The sequence below is a fragment of the Gigantopelta aegis genome, chromosome 7 (assembly GCF_016097555.1).
Source record: "Gigantopelta aegis isolate Gae_Host chromosome 7, Gae_host_genome, whole genome shotgun sequence".
Taxonomy (NCBI): domain Eukaryota; kingdom Metazoa; phylum Mollusca; class Gastropoda; order Neomphalida; family Peltospiridae; genus Gigantopelta; species Gigantopelta aegis.
Window position 1 is genome coordinate 42,785,842 of NC_054705.1, and position 22,047 is coordinate 42,807,888.

Below are 22,047 nucleotides of genomic sequence, written 5' to 3' on the forward strand. Positions count from 1 at the left end.
TACCATATATTGTGCAATAAGGACACACGTTTCGAAATGATGTGAGGAAAATACTTGACAAAACAACATCTCAGTATGGTATGAGTATGGCGTGGATATCAACAACAGCAACAACAACAACAACAACGGCAGCAGCACTAGTGTTATCTGCCATTACTACACTGATATCGGCAGGTGAGATAGCTCGTAATATTTAGAAGGTAAACAGTCCTTATTTTATGGAGAGCATGCGTAGATCTAGATTCTTATGGTGGGTGTTAGGGTGGATGGCAGGGTAAATATTAATGTAAAATAAACAGGTGATATGGTGGGTGTTAGGTGAGCGGATGGCAGGGTGTATATTAATGTAACATAAATAGGTGATATGGTGGGTGTTAGGTGGGCGGATGGCAGGGTGAATATTAATGCAACATAAATAGGTGATATGGTGGGTGTTAGGGTGGATGGCAGGGTGTATATTAATGTCACATAAATAGGTGACATGGTGGGTGTTAGGTGGGCGGATGGCAGGGTGAATATTAATGCAACATAAATAGGTGATATGGTGGGTGTTAGGGTGGATGGCAGGGTGTATATTAATGTCACATAAATAGGTGACATGGTGGGTGTTAGGTGGGCGGATGACAGGGTGAATATTAATGCAACATAAATAGGTGATATAGTGGGTGTTAGGGTGGATGGCAGGGTGGATATTAATGCAACATAAATAGGTGATATGGTGGGTGTTAGGGGGATGGCAGGGTGAATATTAATGTAACACAAATAGATGGTATGATGGGTGTTAGGTGAGCGGATGGCAGGGTATATATTAATGTAACATAAATAGGTGATATGGTGGGTGTTAGATGGGCGGATGGCAGGGTGAATATTAATGCAACATAAATAGGTGATATGGTGGGTGTTAGGGTGGATGGCAGGGTGGATATTAATGCAACATAAATAGGTGATATGATGGGTGTTAGGGTGGATGGCAGGGTGGTTATTAATGCAACATAAATAGGTGGTATGGTGAGTGTTAGGTGGGGGATGGCAGGGTGGATATTAATGCAACATAAATAGGTGATATGGTGGGTGTTAGGTGGGCGGATGGCAGGGTGAATATTAATGTAACATAAATAGGTGGTATGGTGGGTGTTAGGGGGGATGGCAGGGTGAATATTAATGTAACATAAATAGGTGGTATGGTGGGTGTTAGGGGGGATGGCAGGGTGAATATTAATGTAACATAAATAGGTGGTATGGTGGGTGTTAGGGGGGTATGGCAGGGTAAATATTAATGTAACATAAATACGTGGTGTTCATGAAGAAGACTTTTCAGTATTACAAAAAAAAGTAAAATTAATTATTTAACACACGAAGCTCAGTGGTAACACACACAGACATGCACACACACATACATACACACACATACATACATACACACATACACAGACACACACACACACACACGCATACAGATACACACATATACAAACATACACACACACACACACATACATACACACACACACACACACATACACACTCACACACACACATACACACACAGACTCAAACACACACATACATACAGACACGCAGACATTCATATAGACAGACATACAGACACACAGACACACACGCAGAAATACAGACATACATACAGACACACACAGACAGACAGACATACAGACACACAAATAAATACATACAGACACGCAGACACAGAGACATACATACAGACAGACACACACACACACAGACATACACACATACATATACACAGACATACATACAGACGTACAGACACACACAGAGACAGACATACATACACGAACACATACACAGACCGACATGCAGACACACACAAAGACAGACATACAGAGACACACACATACACACACATACATACACAGAGACATACATACATACACACATACATACATACAGACAGACAGAAATACACTCACACACAAACACAAACACGCACACACATACACACACCCTCACACACATACACACATACACACACATGCACACAGACACACACCTTCACTAAAAAACAAACACACATATATACACACACACTCTATCTCTCTCTCTCTTTCTCTCTCACACACACACACACACACACAAATACACACACACACACACATACACACATGCACACATACACACACATACATGCACACATACTCACATACACATAAACATACATACACACAGACACACGCACACACACATACACACACATAGACACACACATACACACAAACACACACATATAAACATACACACACATACACACACACATATATGCAAACAGACATACACAGAAACACACATATACACACACACACAAACATACACACACAAACACACACACATACACACACATACATACACATACATACAGACACACACTCAAACACATACACAAATACACATACACACAGACACAGGCACACACATACACACATGTACACATACGCACACACACACATACACGCACATGCACACACACATACACACACAAACACATATATACACATACATACACACAGATACACTCACACACATACACACACACATACACACATATACACAGACTCAAACAGACACATACATACATACACATACATACATACACATACACTCACATACACACATACATACACACAAATACATATACACACATAGACATACATACATGCACACACACATACACTGACATACACACACACATACTCACATACACACACGCACACAGACATACACTCACATACACACACACGCACGCACTTAGACATACAAACACACACACACGCACAGAGACAGAAATACAAACACACACAAACTTACAGACACACAGACAGACATACAGACACACACACATTCATACAGACATACAGACACACAAACACATACATACATACATACAGACACACACAGAGAGACATACACATACATATAAATAGACATACACACAGACGTACAGACACACACAGAGAAACATACACACACACACACACACACAGACATATACATTGACATACATACAGACGTACAGACACACACCGAGACAGACATACATACACGAACACATACACAGACCGACATACAGACACACACAAATACAGACATACAGAGACAAACACATACATACACAGAGACATACATACATGTAAGTCAAACGTTGCCAAGCCATGGGGCCTTAGAACCGCGTGGTTGTTGGACCGGTACGAATATGGTCGACTAACGATCGTTCCATTTTTGCGGAACGTAGTTGGTATGATTGGTAGCGTTCCGGCCCAACAATTGCGGGCGATTGGGTGCCACAGGTTCGGGTCTCGGTAACGGCATGAGGAAATGTGTGAAGGCAATAAAGGATTTTAATATCCCCTGTGCCATACATACAGACAGACAGAAAAACACACACACACACACACACACACACATACACATATATACATTCAGACACACAGAGAGACATACAGAGACGTATACACAGACATACATACAGACGTACACACACACACACAAATATATATACACATTCACACACACACACACACACACACACACACATATATATATACACACACACACCACACACACATATACACGCGCGCGCGCACACACACACACACATACTCACACTCACAAAGATATATACACACGCTCCCCCCCCCCCCCCCCCCCCCATCACCCACATTGATTATTTTGCATACGAATGTTCAGAAACAACGCTCGGAATAAAGGCGACAACGACGACGACGACAACGACGACGACACAACCTGGGTGTGGAGGTTACGTACGAGTATACTATTCCACGTTTGTTACGTCGTTCTACGGCCGCAATACTCTGACGTCGCCGGGCTACAACGAACCAGGGTACTACGGAAAGTAAGTGTCTAGCTCTCGGGGTATCTAGTCACGTAGGGACGGGACGGAGCCGGGCTACAACGAACCAGGGTACTACGGAAAGTAAGTGTCTAGCTCTCGGGGTATCTAGTCACGTAGGGACGGGACGGAGCCCACTGGTACAGCTTTCGCTTGATGCGCGGTCGGTTTGGGATCGATCCCCGTCGGTGGCCCATTGAGCTATTTCTTGTCCCAGCCGGTACACCACGACTGATATATCAAAGGCCGTGGTACGTGCTATCCTAACTGTGGAATGGTGCATATAAAATATCACATGCTACTAAAGGAAAAAAAAAATGTAGCGGGTTTCTTCTCTAAGACTATTATTATGTCATACATTTACAAATGTCTAACATCCAATAGCCGGTGATAAATAAATCAATATGCTCCAGTGGTGTCGATAAACAAAACAAACTCAGTGTTTCTAGTCACGTAGAAAACATTACAAACGATATATACAAGGACTGGTATATCAAAAGCCGTGCTATGTGCTGTTCTATCTGTGGAGAACGGCAAATAAATATATTCCTTGCTGCTAATGGAAAAAACCCGTAGTGGATAGATCCTGGGTTCGCCTCTTGTACCGGCTCCCACCCATAGCGAGTTTAACGACTCAGTGGGTAGGTGTAAGGCCACTACACCCATTTCACTCTCACCAGCCAACAACAACTAACCTCTAGTCCATTGTCTTGTACAGACTGCCCAGACAGCTGTGATGTGTGCCCAGGACCGCGTGCTTGAACGTTAATTGGATAAAAAGCAAGAAACTAAGTTGAAATGAAATTGATAATGAAAAAAATATGTAACGGGTTTTCTCTGAAGTCTAGGTTTCAGAATTGCCAAATGTCTGACATCCAACAACCGATGATTAATTAATTAATGTGCTCTAGTGTTATCGTTAAACAAGAAAAAACCCTTTCAGTTACATTATTGATTTATACCAGATTATGTTCTATGTACGAAGTCAAAATGAGTCACTGATTTAACAAACACACAGTGTCATATTGTCGATCCAAAGTTGGCTTGTGAGAATGAGTCACTGATTCAACACAGTGTCATATTGTCGATCCAAAGTTGGCTTGTGAGAATGAGTCACTGATTCAACACACACACTGTCATATTGTCGATCCAAAGTTGGCTTGTGAGAATGAGACACTGATTCAACACACACACATTGTCATATCGTCGATCAAAGTTGGCTTGCGAGAATGAGACACTGATTCAACACACACACTGTCATATCGTCGATCAAAGCTGGCTTGTGAGAATGAGTCAATGATTCAACACACACACAGTGTCATATCGTCGATCAAAGTTGGCTTGCGAGAATGAGTCACTGATTCAACACACACGCATTGTCATATCGTCGATCAAAGTTGGCTTGCGAGGATGAGTCACTGATTCAACACACACACTGTCATATCGTCGATCAAAGTTGGCTTGTGAGAATGAGTCACTGATTCAACACACACACAGTGTCATATCGTCGATCAAAGTTGGCTTGCGAGAATGAGTCACTGATTCAACACACACACATTGTCATATCGTCGATCAAAGTTGGCTTGTGAGAATGAGTCACTGATTCAACACACACACAGTGTCATATCGTCGATCCAAAGTTGGCTTGTGAGAATGAGTCACTGATTCAACACACACACATTGTCATATCGTCGATCCAAAGTTGGCTTGTGAGAATGAGTCACTGATTCAACACACACACATTGTCATATCGTCGATCAAAGTTGGCTTGTGAGAATGAGTCACTGATTCAACACACACACATTGTCATATTGTCGATCCTAAGTTGGCTTGCGAGGATGCTTTAACCACTGATAGACATCTACCGTTTTGGATTTGGTTCAATAATGTACAGAGATACGTTTTTAAATGCAATAATCTTTGATGTTTATGATTCTAGTAACCTGCACTGTACCTGGCACCTACGAGCACCTATCGACAGCGTGGTTATGATCCAAGCGCTGAATGTGTCCATGGGTCCCTGCCGATATGACAATGTTACGATAATCGACGGTAAGTACCTTACTGTCGATATGACGATAATCGACGGTAAGTACCCTACTGCTGTTATGACAATGTGACTACAATCGATGGTGAGTACCTTACTGCCAATATGACGATAATCGACGGTAAGTACCTTACTGCCAATATGACGATAATCGACGGTAAGTATATCACTGCCAACATGACAATGTGACGATACTTGACGGTAAGTATCTTACTGCTGTTATGACAATGACTACAATCGACGGTGAGTACCTTACTGCCAATATGATAATAACGATAATCGACGGTAACTACCTTACTGCAAATACTAGTATGACAACGACAATAGTCGACGGTGAGTACCTTACAGCCAATATGACCTGAGAAAGTGAAGATATTCGACGGTAAATCTGTTACTGTTAATATAACCATATGACTATTAAATACTAAATTAAATAAATACTAATTAAACAAATAAAATATTACCCCCCCCCCCCACACACACACACCAACACCAACACACCCTGCTAATAACAACAACGACAACAACAGCATTAATACAACAAAAACATCATCAACCTCGTCATCATCATCATCTTCAACAGCATCAACACAACAGAGCATCATCATCATCATCACGTCATCATCAACAACAACAACAGCACACAAAAGCAACAGCAATAACAACCTATGGCTGATTAATCAATGTGCACTAGTGGTGTCGATAAACAAAAGCAAACTTTAACTCTGTGTTTACAACCACTAGGAACTCCGCGGGGAGTTCTGTAATGTTGATTAATGAATGTGCTCTAGTGGTGACGTTAAACAAACGCAAACTTTAACTCTGTGTTTACAACCACTGGGAACTCCGCGGGGAGTTCTGTAATGTTGATTAATGAATGTGCTCTAGTGGTGACGTTAAACAAACGCAAACTTTAACTCTGTGTTTACAACCACTGGGAACTCCGCGGGGAGTTCTGTAATGTTGATTAATGAATGTGCTCTAGTGGTGACGTTAAACAAACGCAAACTTTAACTCTGTGTTTACAACCACTGGGAACTCCGCGGGGAGTTCTGTAATGTTGATTAATGAAGGTGCTCTAGTGGTGTCGTTAAACAACCACAGAGAGTAAAGTTCCTTTGTGGAAATCCGCGGAGAGTCCTGTGATGTTGAATAATAAACGTGCTCTAGTGGTGACGTTAAACAAACGCAAACTTTAACTTCGTTTTCACAACCACAGGGAAGTCCGCGGAGAATCCTGTGATGGGCACGTGGTGCACGACGCCATTTCGATACTACACGAGCAGCACACGGCACATGTTGGTTGTGTTGAGAACGACGGTTAACGAACGACGGCACCGCGGGTTCGTAATAAGAGCTAAGTATCTTGGTAAGTATCCACTTTTTACTACACTCTTTGTAAGTATTGTATTAGATATATTATACCTGGGCCCGTGCTTGTAAAACTTTTAGGACCGGATTTACGAAGCCTGTTTTTCTTTAAAAGATGTGTTTAAGCATTGTAAATGCATGTAGTTACACGCGTGTAATACCCCGTGCCCACTTGAACGATTTTCTACGCGAATTCTGTGCGACTACCAAATCGTACAGGGTGTTAGGGAGTCGCTCATTTATTGACATAACTTATTTAGAGATGGAGTAAATGCCTATAAACCTTCACATCGATAGCGAAAACAAAAGTCGTAAAATAGGCCGGGTAACATTAAAGAAAGGGGTCAAACTAATATTTTGCCCCAGAGTTGGTGCGATCAACAGGCAGATCATACTACAGGAAGGTGTCAGCTACACAAAAATACTAGTCCCATAAATTCCCCTTTCAGGTGACACCCCCCTCCATCTACACCTGGACTAAAAAGGTCATGCTTTTATGCGATTCGCGCGGATGGAACGGCGGATGGAACGGCGTTTGTATGGCGGTCGCACGACGCTCTGGTTGGTTGTACAGCTATGTTTCCATTAAGCTATGTTTCCATTAAAGCCTAAGTCACATTTGCTCTACGGCTAGGATACGGCGGCCGTACGCCCCCGAAATGGAGAGATACCTGCGGCGGCCGCAGAGAATCTGCGGTGGCCTCAGGGTCGCCCTAGGGCGTATCCCTATATTTTACAGGCCGTAGGGGTCGCCGTGGGATTATAGCGCGGAGTTATAACCTTTTTTCATTTCTAGGTTCGCCGTAGCAATTCGACCCGCCGTAGCCATGCCGTACAGCGGTTCACGGCGACCATACGCCGGGCGTACGGTGGCCTTGCGTTTGCCGTGCGGCTGCCCTAGGGTCTTATGAATTACAATTGACCTTTGCGGAACCCCCAAAAATTGCGATTTCATTATTTTATTTCATTTTATTATGATTTCACTTTTCACTTTTCATGCAACTCCGACAGATGCGCGATAATTCTAACAAGTTAATTTTACGCCACACCGCTGTGTCACAAAAGTATGGTCCCCCTACGGCCGCCGCAGGGACGCCCTAAGGCGACCGTGCGTCATCACTTCAAAGGCCGTACGGAAGCTGCAGGTTTTCTGTTACCACAAATTCAAAATACGCCGTGCGGCTACCCTAACATATGTGACTGCTACAGGATGTGACCGTGGGAATGCTGCGGCGGCCCTATAATTGCTATTAGCCGTAGATATTTTAGACCCCACGGCCGCCGAGGTAAATGCGACTTGGGCATAATGCGGCTGCGTGCCGGGTGCGACCGATTGCGGTGCGGGTGCTTACGTTTGTTGTGTTTCCATTAATGCGGCTACTGACTGCGATTACTCCAGTAATGACATTCACGATGCAAACACTGCAACATCACTTATTATTCGAAAAAGAGCTTATTATGTTACGTACAATTTGATACAGAAAAATATTTAAAATACCCAAAAAAACAACATACAAACAAAAGGAAGCGCCATTGTTAAAAATGAGAACAAACAAGGAGTATACCAGAACCATACAGGTCTATACATTTTCGTATGTTCATATATCAATCATATTTGTAATCGACTTCGGTAAATATTTTTGTACTTAGGAAATACAAATATTTATTAGATCGACAAACTTTATTGAAAATATATGTAACTTTTATCCGCCCGGTATTAGAATATGCATCGGAAGTATGGGATGGGTGTTCTTTAGTCGAGGAAGATATTATTGTAAAAGTACAATTAAAAGCCGCTAGATTAACCACGAGTTTGCCTAAATTTGCATCCATAAAGTCTTTGTACTACAAAACTGGATTAGCAACACTTACTTCCAGGCGTAAATTCAAAAAGCTGTGCATAATGTTTAAAATAATGAAAGGTATGGCTCCTGATTTTATGATACACAGTATCCCACAAACAATTGAACAAAGAGTCCCTTACATGCTGAGAAATCGAAATGATATTTCTTTACATCTTTCTAGAACTAATTTACTTCAATCATCATTTATCCATTCGACAATAAAACGCTGGAACAACCTATGAGCTGAAATTCGAAACTGTCAAAACATAATTTCATTTAAAAAAGAAATAAAACCCGATGTCGCATGCGTTGCACCATAGTTATTCATTTGGTAATAGAAGAGAAAATGTACTGCATACCAAATTAAAACACGGGTGTAGTTATTTATATATACACTTATATCGAGCTGACCTTAGCACCGATTCTTCTTGTAGTTGTGGATATAATTTCGAGAACTATTTTAATATTTTTCTGTGAATACATTTTATATGAAAGGCAAAGACGCACTCTGTAGAATTCATTGCAAAGATTTCAGCCAATAGATTTACAACCGGTTTTAAATGGTAAAAGTGCTCTGAGTGAAGAAAACAATAAAGAAATGTTTGCTCATGTACATAAGTATATAAATGAAACAAAACGTTTCCCTTAATTTGTAAATAATGTATGGATTAAAAGAAAATCATTTACATGTATATACATATATAGTAGTCGTTTTCGAGTTGAAAGACGCTATTTTATAGTGCTCAACCGTGTGGGAGCCAGATACATCGTTAAAAGTGTATGTTTGTCTCTACATGACAGGCTTGTTTCGTGAGAGAGTTGAATTGCTCTCACTCATCAGATGTAGATTTAATTACACCGTCAACAGAAAGCTGATGATGTAATGGACTCTGTGACGTCGAGGTTACGTCACTATGCAGGTCTATATTCTTTCATATGTTTCGACATATGTGATTTTTATCCGTCCATAACAGAAAATCTCGTGAAACAAGCCCTACAGTTCGCATCCAAATTCGACGATATTTCTAGCGATGAGATGGAAATAATATTACAAGCAAGAAATTCACTGCTATTTAACAACAGCAAAGCGTGGTGCAAAAGAGGCAAACAATCACGGTTTGATGTAACTATGGGTAGTTATGATGGAGCAGAAATTTGCGAAATTTGCGGGCTCTTTCTTCTTTCAGAGCTACAAGCCAAATACGGCAACAATATAAGACTATATCGCGACGATGGCCTAGCCGCATTCAATGAGTCACCGAGAACCATAGAGATAATCAAAAAAGATATTTGCAGAATATTTGCAAACCATAAACTCAAGATCACCATAGTCGCCAACAAAAAATCTGTAGATTACTTAGACGTAACTCTAGATCTCGAAAAGAGCTCAGTCAAACCCTATATGAAACCAAACAACACACCTTTATACATCCACAACAAGAGCAATCACCCTCCAAATATCATCCGCAGTATACCAAAAACAATAAATAAAAGACTTTCTGATATATCTTCGAATGAGTGCATCTTTGAAGAAGCGAAACGCCCATATAAGGAAGCCTTACTCAAGAGCGGATATATCTATAACCTCAAATACACCCCAACAGCAGAAAACAACAGACGCAGAAACAACCGCAATAGGAACATTACCTGGTACAACCCACCATATAGCTCCAACGTGAAAACCAACGTAGGTCACCAGTTCCTCAGATTACTCGATGAGTGCTTTCCCAAAAGCAACCCTCTCCACAAAATTATAAATCGAAACACCGTTAAAATTAGCTATAGCTGCATGCCTAATGTTGGGAAAATAATTTCAGCGCATAACAAAACTCTACTTCAACAACACAGAAACAAAGACGCCGTTCCCTCCAGAGAATGCAACTGTAGACGAAGTGCTGAATGTCCACTTGAGGGTAAATGCTTGCAAAAAGGAGTAATATATCAAGCTACCGTTAATACACTCGATGACAACAAGCAAGAAACATACGTTGGTTTGACCGAGAACACATTTAAGACGAGATATACCGCGCACACGAGCAGTTTTCAAAACGCAACACAGAAGAACGCAACAGCGCTAAGTCAGTACATTTGGACACTGAAGGATAGATTCACCCCATACACCATTAAGTGGAAAATTTTATCCAAAGCAAAGCCATACTCTCCAGCGAGCAAAAGATGTAACCTCTGCCTGAAGGAAAAACTTTTCATAATGTATAAACCTGAAACCAGCACACTAAACTCCAAGAATGAACTCGTATCAGCATGTCGACACAGACGCAAATACCTTCTGTGCGCATACCACACATCACCTATAGACCTGCATAGTGACGTAACCTCGACGTCACAGAGTCCATTACGTCATCAGCTTTCCGTTGACGGTGTAATTAAATCTACATCTGATGAGTGAGAGCAATTCAACTCTCTCACGAAACAAGCCTGTCATGTAGAGACAAACATACACTTTTAACGATATATATATATATATATATATATTGTAAATCTCGATGATGGGGATCTGTACAGTCATACACGCACTTTAAATTTGATCTAGTACAAGTTCGATAAGTTTTTCAACATCAGGTGTCACTGAAAGTACAGGAGACATAGTTGAGTTTTTGGGGAAGCCCTGCGTTCTAGGGGAATCCTCTATGCGATTCTTATGCGGGCTAGCTGGAATTGATCCGATCGAAAAAAATCGCATGCGTTCCCACACGGGCGCCGGACGGAAATCGCATTAATGGAAACGCTTACTATTAAAACATTTTGTGCGATATTTGACGCACCCGTACCCGGACCGCACCCGCACCCGCACCGCACCCGCACCGCAACCGCATTAATGGAAACATAGGTTACGGCGGTTGTACCGCATGCGCACAGGTCGCACGCGAGTTGAACAAAAATCGCTTGGCGCTTACGCGCAACTCGTACAGGTCGCACTGCAGTCGCACGGAACTTGAACCGTTGTCGTATGTCTCGGGAGCAAAAGTCGCACGGGAGTTGAAAGGCAGGCGCACGGGAGTTGAAAGGCAGGCGCACGGCAGTTGCACAAGTGAGACTGCGCGGGGTAAAAAAAACTAGGTAATTCGTATGGGAATCGCACAGCTGTACGTTTTTTTAGTTGCACCGAAGTTGTATGTGTTATCCTATCTATGTGATGGTGCATATAATGCTACTAATGGAACAAAATATAGCGGGTTCTTCTCTAACACTATATGTCAAAATTACCAAATGTTCGACATCCAATAGCCGATGATTATTAAATAAATGTGCTCTAGTGGTGTCGTTGAACAAAATAAACTTTCAACAATATCTCCTTGGGAGGGTTCTCTACTATATTATTTCGTAGGCATGGTCCTTTCACTATCACTGGCGTGGTATCCTGGTAAGGGACACAATGTAGCCCCGCCCTTCTATAAATTCGTTTTTCCCGTTCCAACCAGTGACCCATGACTAAAGCACCAAAGGCCATACTATGTATTGTCGTTTTGTATGGACAAGTACATACAAAATACTTCTTTCTGCTTTCTGGGTAGTGGTCGTATGTTGACAATCATCATCATAATCATCATCATCATATTGTTATTATTACCACCATCCCCGTCATAATCACTGCCATAAGCACGATAATCATCATCGTCGTCGTCATCATCATCATCATCATCATCATCGTTGTTGTCGTCGTTATAAACATTGTTGTCACATCATTATCATCGTCATTATCACCACTGTCACCACTACCACCACCATCATCATCATTGTATTCATCATACGCAGCATCATCACCAACATTACCATATCATCATCATCATCATTGTATTCATCATATGCAGCAGCATCACCAACATTACCATAACATCATCATCATCATTGTATTCATCATACGCAGCATCATCAACAACATTACCATAACATCATCATCATCATTGTATTCATCATACGCAGCATCATCATCAACAACATTACCATAACATCATCATCATCATTGTATTCATCATACGCAGCATCATCATCACCAACATTACAATAACATCATCATCATCATTGTATTCATCATACGCAGCATCATCACCAACATTACCATAACATCATCATCATCATCATTGTATTCATCATACGCAGCATCACCAACGTTACCACAACATCAGCAGCATTACTGTCACCACCACCACCATCATCATCATCAACATTACCATAACATCATCATCATCATTGTATTCATCATACGCAGCAGCATCATCAACGACATTACCATAACATCATCATCATCATTGTATTCATCATACGCAGCATCATGACCAACATTACCATAACATCATCATCATCATTGTATTGATCATATGCAGCATCATCAACGACATTACCATAACATCATCATCATCATTGTATTCATCATACGCAGCATCATCATCATCAACATTACAATAACATCATCATCACCATTGTATTCATCATACGCATCATCATCATCAACATTACCATAACATCATCATCATCATTGTATTCATCATACGCAGCATCATCACCAACATTACCATAACATCATCATCATCATTGTATTCATCACACGCAGCATCATCACCAACATTACCATAACATCATCATCATCATTGTATTCATCATACGCAGCATCATCAACGTTACCACATCAGCAGCATTACTGTCACCACCACCACCACCATCATCATCATCAACATTACCATAACATCATCACCATCACTGTATTCATCATACGCAGCATCATCATCAACGACATTACCATAACATCATCATCATCATTGTATTCATCATACGCAGCATCATCACCAACATTACAATAACATCATCATCATCATTGTATTCATCATACGCAGCATCATCACCAACATTACCATAACATCATCATCATCATCATTGTATTCATCATACGCAGCATCACCAACGTTACCACAACATCAGCAGCATTACTGTCACCACCACCACCATCATCATCATCAACATTACCATAACATCATCATCATCATTGTATTCATCATACGCAGCAGCATCATCAACGACATTACCATAACATCATCATCATCATTGTATTCATCATACGCAGCATCATGACCAACATTACCATAACATCATCATCATCATTGTATTGATCATATGCAGCATCATCAACGACATTACCATAACATCATCATCATCATTGTATTCATCATACGCAGCATCATCATCATCAACATTACAATAACATCATCATCACCATTGTATTCATCATACGCATCATCATCATCAACATTACCATAACATCATCATCATCATTGTATTCATCATACGCAGCATCATCACCAACATTACCATAACATCATCATCATCATTGTATTCATCACACGCAGCATCATCACCAACATTACCATAACATCATCATCATCATTGTATTCATCATACGCAGCATCATCAACGTTACCACATCAGCAGCATTACTGTCACCACCACCACCACCATCATCATCATCAACATTACCATAACATCATCACCATCACTGTATTCATCATACGCAGCATCATCATCAACGACATTACCATAACATCATCATCATCATTGTATTCATCATACGCAGCATCATCACCAACATTACCATAACATCATCATCATCATTGTATTCATCATACGCAGCATCATCACCAACATTACCATAACATCATCATCATCACTGTATTCATCATACGCAGCAGCATCACCAACATTACCATAACATCATCATCATCATCATCATTGTATTCATCATACGCAGCATCATCACCAACGTTACCATAACATCATCATCATCATTGTATTCATCATACGCAGCATCATCAACAACATTACCATAACATCATCATCATCATTGTATTCATCACACGCAGCATCATCACCAACATTACCATAACATCATCATCATCATTGTATTCATCATACGCAGCATTATCAACGTTACCACATCAGCAGCATTACTGTCACCACCACCACCATCATCATCATCAACATTACCATAACATCATCACCATCATTGTAGTCATCATACGCAGCATCATCATCAACGACATTACCATAACATCATCATCATCATTGTATTCATCATACGCAGCATCATCACCAACATTACCATAACATCATCATCATCATTGTATTCATCATACGCAGCATCATCACCAACATTACCATAACATCATCATCATCACTGTATTCATCATACGCAGCAGCATCACCAACATTACCATAACATCATCATCATCATCATCATCATTGTATTCATCATACGCAGCATCATCACCAACGTTACCATAACATCATCATCATCATTGTATTCATCATACGCAGCATCATCAACAACATTACCATATCATCATCATCATCATTGTTTTCATCATATGCAGCAGCATCATCAACGTTACCACAACATCAGCAGCATTACTATCACCACCACCATCATCATCATTGTATTTATCATACGCAGAAGTATCACCAACATTACCATAACATCATCATCATCATCATCGTCATCATCATAAACATCAACACGATCATCATCAACATCATAACCAGTATCATCATCAAGAATATTATCAGTATATCATCATCATTATCATCGTCATTATTAACATTGTCATCATCATCATTATTATTATCAACAACACCAACAACAACAGCAGCAGAGTGTGAGAGAGCACGTGTCTACTGTTTTGTTTCTCAATTTCAGATCTGCACCATCGCGTCATCGTACCAGGATCATCGTCCCACAACGTCCTCGTCATAGCTACGGTGGCCGTCCTAGCTTTCTGGTGCTTCGTTGTCCTCTGCTGTCACCTCAAATTTAACCGCACCAAACAACCACGTTTAGAACCTCGCGCGACCACATCATCCACCAACAGCAACTACGCCGGCAACACGCCAACGACAACAGCAGGTAGGTCAGCCGCAGCGGCTACGCCAGCCACAGCAACTGAAGTAGCCACGCCAGCCTTAATGTTACAGCCGCCCGCCTACGAAGACATCATTGAGAATCGCCCTCCTGATTATAGAGAGGCAACAAAATTATATTCAAGATCTGGTGCAACCACATCATCCGCCAACGACGACGACGTCATTACACCAACGACAACAACAGTTAGGTCGGCCACAATGGCCACGTCAGCCACAGTAGCCAAGTCAGCCTTAATATCACAGCCTCCCGCCTACGAAGACTTAGTTAAGACTCGGCCTGTACAGACGTTTTCCAAAGAGGACGAACCGCCCCCTGGTTATAGGGTGGCAATAGAGTTATATTCCATGTGCACCGTGCACAACCCACCATGACTGTATGTTGTACGCTTTGAATCCCTCACATGACAGGGAGCACCACCGTTATAGGCTTACGGGCTCCCATTATTGTAAGGAGGGGGGATGCTGGGTTTTGCTCGAATTAAGCGAACATGCCATAATCTGGATAATAACAGTTTTTTTCAAATTAACATTACTGCAAAATAGCTATATATAGTATATATAATATAATATAATATAATATAATATAATATAATATAATATAATATAATATATAATATACAATACAATACAATACAATACATAATATAATATATAATATATAATACAATACAATACAATACAATACATAATATAATATAATATAATATAATATAATATAATATAATATAATATAATATAATAATATTATAATATAATATAATATAATATGATATAATATATAATATAGGGTTGCAAACAAATCATTACGCAATTTTACAACTAAAAACTAATTTTGCGGGTAGCTAGAATGATGGATAAACGTGGTAAAAAGGTCTCAGGCTAGCACATTTTGTCCAAATATCTCTATTGTTTTTGTCCGAATTTGAGGATTTTCTCCAGGACTAAGGGGCAGTTGTCACCCCTCCCCCCGTCTCATACGCTTAGTAATACAGTCACAAGCTCGAGTGTGCTCTAGGTATCTCACCACTACTGATTATACATTGGTGACAGTACAGACATGGAACTAAGCACTGACTAAATTATAACAGTAGGTGCAGTATACTAGATGACCAGAAAAGAGGAGAACTACCTCTATAACATAATATAAGCAAAAGAACTTGATACCTCGCCACCTGCAACGTTAACACGCATTCTGTGAGTACTGCTGTTAGCAATGCATGTCTCCTACCGAGCCCCATACATTTAGTGTTAAGCTCATGACGGGGGCCACCGATGGGGCAGGATATACTCACATTTTGCGAACACCTGATATCATTACTGTTGTTACAGTGATTCATGAGTGCATGCCATCACAGTTGTATACATCCATTGATATCTATCTAGTGCAGAGGCGGGACGTACCCCAGTGGTAAAGCACGGTCGCTTTGGGATCGATCCCCGTCGGTGGGCCCATTGAGCTATTTTTCGTTCCAGCCAGTGCACCACGACTGGCATATCAAAGACCGTGGTATGTACTACCCTGTTTGTGGGATGGTGCATATAAAAGATCCCATGCTGCTAATCGAAAAGAGTAGCCCATGAAGTGGCGACAGCGGATTTCCTCTCTCAATATCTGTGTGATCCTTAACCATATAACCATATAACCGTAACCGGCCTCAGTGGCGTCGTGGTTAGGCCATCGGTCAACAGGCTGGTAGGTACTGGGTTCGGATCCCAGTCGAGGCATGGGATTTTTAATCCAGATACCGACTCTAAACCCTGAGTGAGTGCTCCGCAAGGCTCAATGGGTAGGTGTAAACCATTTGTACCGACCAGTGATCCATAACTGGTTCAACAAAGGCCATGGTTTGTGCTATCCTGCCTGTGGGACACGCAAATAAAAGATCCCTTGCTGCTAATCGGAAAGAGTAGCCCATTGTAGTGGCGACAGCGGGTTTCCTCTCAAAATCTGTGGTCCTTAACCATATGTCTGACGCCATATAACCGTAAATAAAATGTGTTGAGTGCGTCGTTAAATAAAACATTTTTTTTTTCTTTCCATATAACCGTAAATAAAATGTGTTGAGTGCGTCGTTAAATAAAACATTTCCTTCCATCCATCTAGTAAAGTTTGTGTTTTTTAAGCTAGTCTTGGGATGACAGTCCTTATGCGGACGGGGCAGAAGAGATGAAACATCCTGCTACGTATCTCCCAGGGAGTGGCAGTCCTCTCATGAACAAGCACTTGATTGTGGATCATGGAAGCAAACGCAATTTTGCCTTATGTCCTGTCGATTCTGCCTTGTGCAGAGATGCGATTTTTATATCGGAATACGATTTTGTCGTTCAGATTTGTCAAAATGAATAAATTCCATATGAACAGAGTTATGGCCCTTGAAAAAATCGCCTATAAAACTCAAATATGATGCAACTCTACGTGATAAAGCTATGTACATACCTTCAGCTTCGTAACTTGAGGCATTGCGAAAATATCCGAAAAACTATGCGGGACACGTCCGGATGATAGACAGACAAAAGGACCGATAGAGGACTAATAATCCAGTCTCCTTCGTTGGTGGAGTAATATAGGGGAGACAACTTTCGTTAAATTACGTCACACATGCAGCGTCTAATGGTCTTGCCTGCAACTAAACAGATTTGTGAGTTTGACAAAGTGATAATCATGAAGCAGTGTTACCCATCTAGTATTCCGTAATCTGAATGTCAGTTCGGTCCAGACACCAACATTATGACATAAAAACAGTCTGACAGACAAAACCAGAATTATCACATCTCTATACAATACAGAGTGGAATGGGCATTTGGCAAAACAGTGCTTGATTCCAGGAATCTGTATCTAGTGCGTTGTTTATAGGACAGCCACTCCCGAGGACATCCTTTACTGAAGATTGCATCCTTCTTGTACCGCCACAAAGAGGACTGCCACTTCCATACTAGTTTACTAAATCAAAACTAGCACAGGACAGAGCTCATTGTAATACATATACAGTATGGTACAGTAAAGTGCGCTTAGAACGAACTACTGCATAGTGCGAACTAATAAAGTCCCGTTTATCTCCCTATATATATATATATATATATATATATATATATATTAATGACCAACTTATGCAAATGTGTACAACGAACTATTGCTATAACGAACTATTGCTATAACGAACTACTGCTATAACGAACTACTACCATGGTCCCTCCGGTTCGTTATAAGAGTACTTTACTGCAGCTGTGACAGCACCAATGGCAGGACTATTGCTATCAACTGCACTATCGACAGTATCGCCCAAATCTTAAAGGGACGTTCCTGACTTTGATGCATTGTAAGATGTTTCTGACTTATAAATTATTTCTACAATTAAACTTACATATTAAATATATTTTCTTGTTTAGAATATCAGTGTCTGTATATTCAATGTTTTTCTGGTCGTCTTAATATTTTAAGAAACCCGAAATGTATTTTGTCTTCAAATAAGTTCGTACGTACGAAAAACACTATTTTAGGAAATAAAATTTAACCTATTACAAATATTACAACGATCAGAAACACGTTTAATATATAGCTACTAATATTTTATGCAGAAAAATATATTTTATATGTAATCACAATCGTTAAAAGTCTCTGTTAGTCCATAACATCTTAAAAATTGCAGCAAACTCAGGAATGTCCCTTTAAAGGTATATATTCTTCTTGTATAAATTTATTTTAGAAACAGAATTTTTTTAAATTATATTTGTCATAATATAAGGATCTCTTGAGATTTTATTTTCTAATTTTTAGGTGTTTATCACATATATTAAAAGTACAGAAAAGCAGATGTAATCCAGTGATAGAAAGAAACGAATCTGTATAGGTACCAAGTGTAATGTCAATCAAATGGAAGATAATATCTTTTACTTTTAGTATGTCCATATTATGGTTTAAGCAGAACATATTTCATCTAAGAATTGTTTTAATAGTTTCAAGAGAAATATTTAATTTATTGATTTCCACCCACAATATAATGTGTATTATAGGAATAGCCTTGTGTCTAAATAGAAATATTCCAGTTTAAATTGAATATGTATTGTAATTTGTACACAAGTACCGCACGATCCATGAATTTGTTTTAAAAGTAGTTACCTTGGTAATGTGGCCTCAATAACTGAATACATGTTTTGTCTTGTCTCGTCTTGTCTTGTCATGCACTATCACAATTTCGTGTCACTTCAAAATTTTATCCACCTGGGTGTTGTACTCATAATACACTTTAAAGGGACATTCCTGACTTTGCTGCATTGTAAGATGTTTCCGACTTATAAATTATTTCTACGATTAAACTTACATATTAAATATATCGTCTTGTTTAGAATATCAGTGTCTGTATATTCAATGTTTTTCTGGTCGTCTTAATATTTGTAAGAAACCCAAAATGGATTTTGTCTTCAAATAATTTCGTACGTACGAAACACAATATTTTAGGAAATAAAATTTAACCTATTACAAATATTACAACGATCAGAAACACGTTTAATATACAGCTACTAATATTTTATGCAGAAAAATATATTTCATATGTAATTACAATCGTTAAAAGTATCTGTTAGTCCATAACATCTTAAAAATTGCAGCAAACTCAGGAATGTCCCTTGAAAAAAGAAGTTCCAATCACGTTTTTATTACTGTCAACATCTTGTGTATTCTGACATAAACAGACAACTTCGCTGAACATGTTGTTTCTACAGTGTAACCTAATATAATGTTCAAATGTATTGTGTAAACTTACGTAAAAATGTAATATGTCATATTTCCAAAACATTTTATATACCACTGTTGAAGATATTCACTAGTATTCGGTATTCGATCTGTAAATGGTGTTCGAATATTCGATGGAAATGATGAGCAAATATTCGAATACAACCTACACAACAACAGACTCCACCTAACGCGTGTGTGTGTGGATTTTTGTTTTGTTTAATAGTTTGAATTGCGTAATGAACTTTTAATAACCATCTCAAAAAACTTAACGACAGAAAACAAATAAAATGGAAGGAAATGTTTTATTTAACGACACACATTTTAACTACGGTCATATGGCGTCAGACATATGGCTAAGGACCACACAGATATTGAGAGACGAAACCCGCTGTCGCCACTTCTTGGGCGGCTACTCTTTTCGATTAGCAACATCCCACAGACAGGATAGCACATACCACGACCTTTGATATACCAGTCGTGGTACACTGGCTGGAACGAGAAATAGCCCAAAAGGCCCACCTACGCTATACCAATGCGCTACGTCCCGACCCCAAACAAATACAAGTCGTAATGCACGAATGATCGGTAGCTAATCTAGCAATATATTTGGACTTCTCGGCTAGTGTTACTGAATTATCAATATAATAATATCAAATTATGAAAAACACTGAAACATTAGGACTTAAAACAAATATGCGGCTATCTGTGTTACGGATCTGAAGTGTGGGGTTTTCATCCTGGCCAAGACATTTAACAGATTCATATGGAGTTCTGTAAAAGACTATTAGGTGTACAAAAGAACTTGTACTAATTTTGTTTATAGCGAATTAGGACGATTCCCAATGGAAATTATAAGAAAATTGCGGATTTTAAAAATTGGATAAAGCTGCGTAACAGTAATAACAGTATGTTAAGAACTATATATCTATGCGTGTGTGAGTGTGTGTGTGTGTGTGTGTGTGTGTGTTGTGTGTGTGTGTGTGTGTGTGTGTGTGTGTGTGTGTGTGTGTGTGTATGTGTGTGTGGGAATTAAATATAGAATTTGGAGGGTATAAAAATATTGAAAAATCACAGAGAACATGTACACTATGTGACAAAAATTAAATAGCAGACGATATAATTTAAGAATGAAATTTATTAAAACATATTACCATAGACGTCCAATATTTATTTATAGCAAATGACGTTAGAGATTAGCTATTGGAGCAAACTGGTTAATATTAACATTACTTCTATTTATTCA

At 39.7% G+C, this 22,047-nt stretch overlaps 1 protein-coding gene across 1 annotated transcript; it reads left to right on the forward strand.

Annotated features, from left to right (window-relative positions):
- On the forward strand, positions 1-16,649 carry LOC121377599. Its single transcript, XM_041505660.1, has 5 exons — positions 1-174; positions 3,721-3,886; positions 5,823-5,935; positions 7,150-7,299; positions 15,849-16,649. Exons 1-5 carry the CDS (start codon positions 81-83, stop codon positions 16,442-16,444), a joined length of 1,119 nt encoding a protein of 372 aa, XP_041361594.1. The 5' UTR covers positions 1-80; the 3' UTR covers positions 16,445-16,649.
- The last annotated feature ends 5,398 nt before the right edge of the window (positions 16,650-22,047 follow it).

What these genes read in the sequence shown, in the direction of transcription:
- LOC121377599 (XM_041505660.1), top strand. Translation starts at nt 81, where the DNA reads ATGAGTATGGCGTGGATATCAACAACAGCAACAACAACAACAACAACG. An exon ending in TACTACACTGATATCGGCAG is followed by an intron (nt 175 to 3,720) that starts GTGAGATAGCTC and finishes ACGAATGTTCAG; the next exon opens with AAACAACGCTCGGAATAAAG. An exon ending in AATAAGAGCTAAGTATCTTG is followed by an intron (nt 7,300 to 15,848) that starts GTAAGTATCCAC and finishes TCTCAATTTCAG; the next exon opens with ATCTGCACCATCGCGTCATC.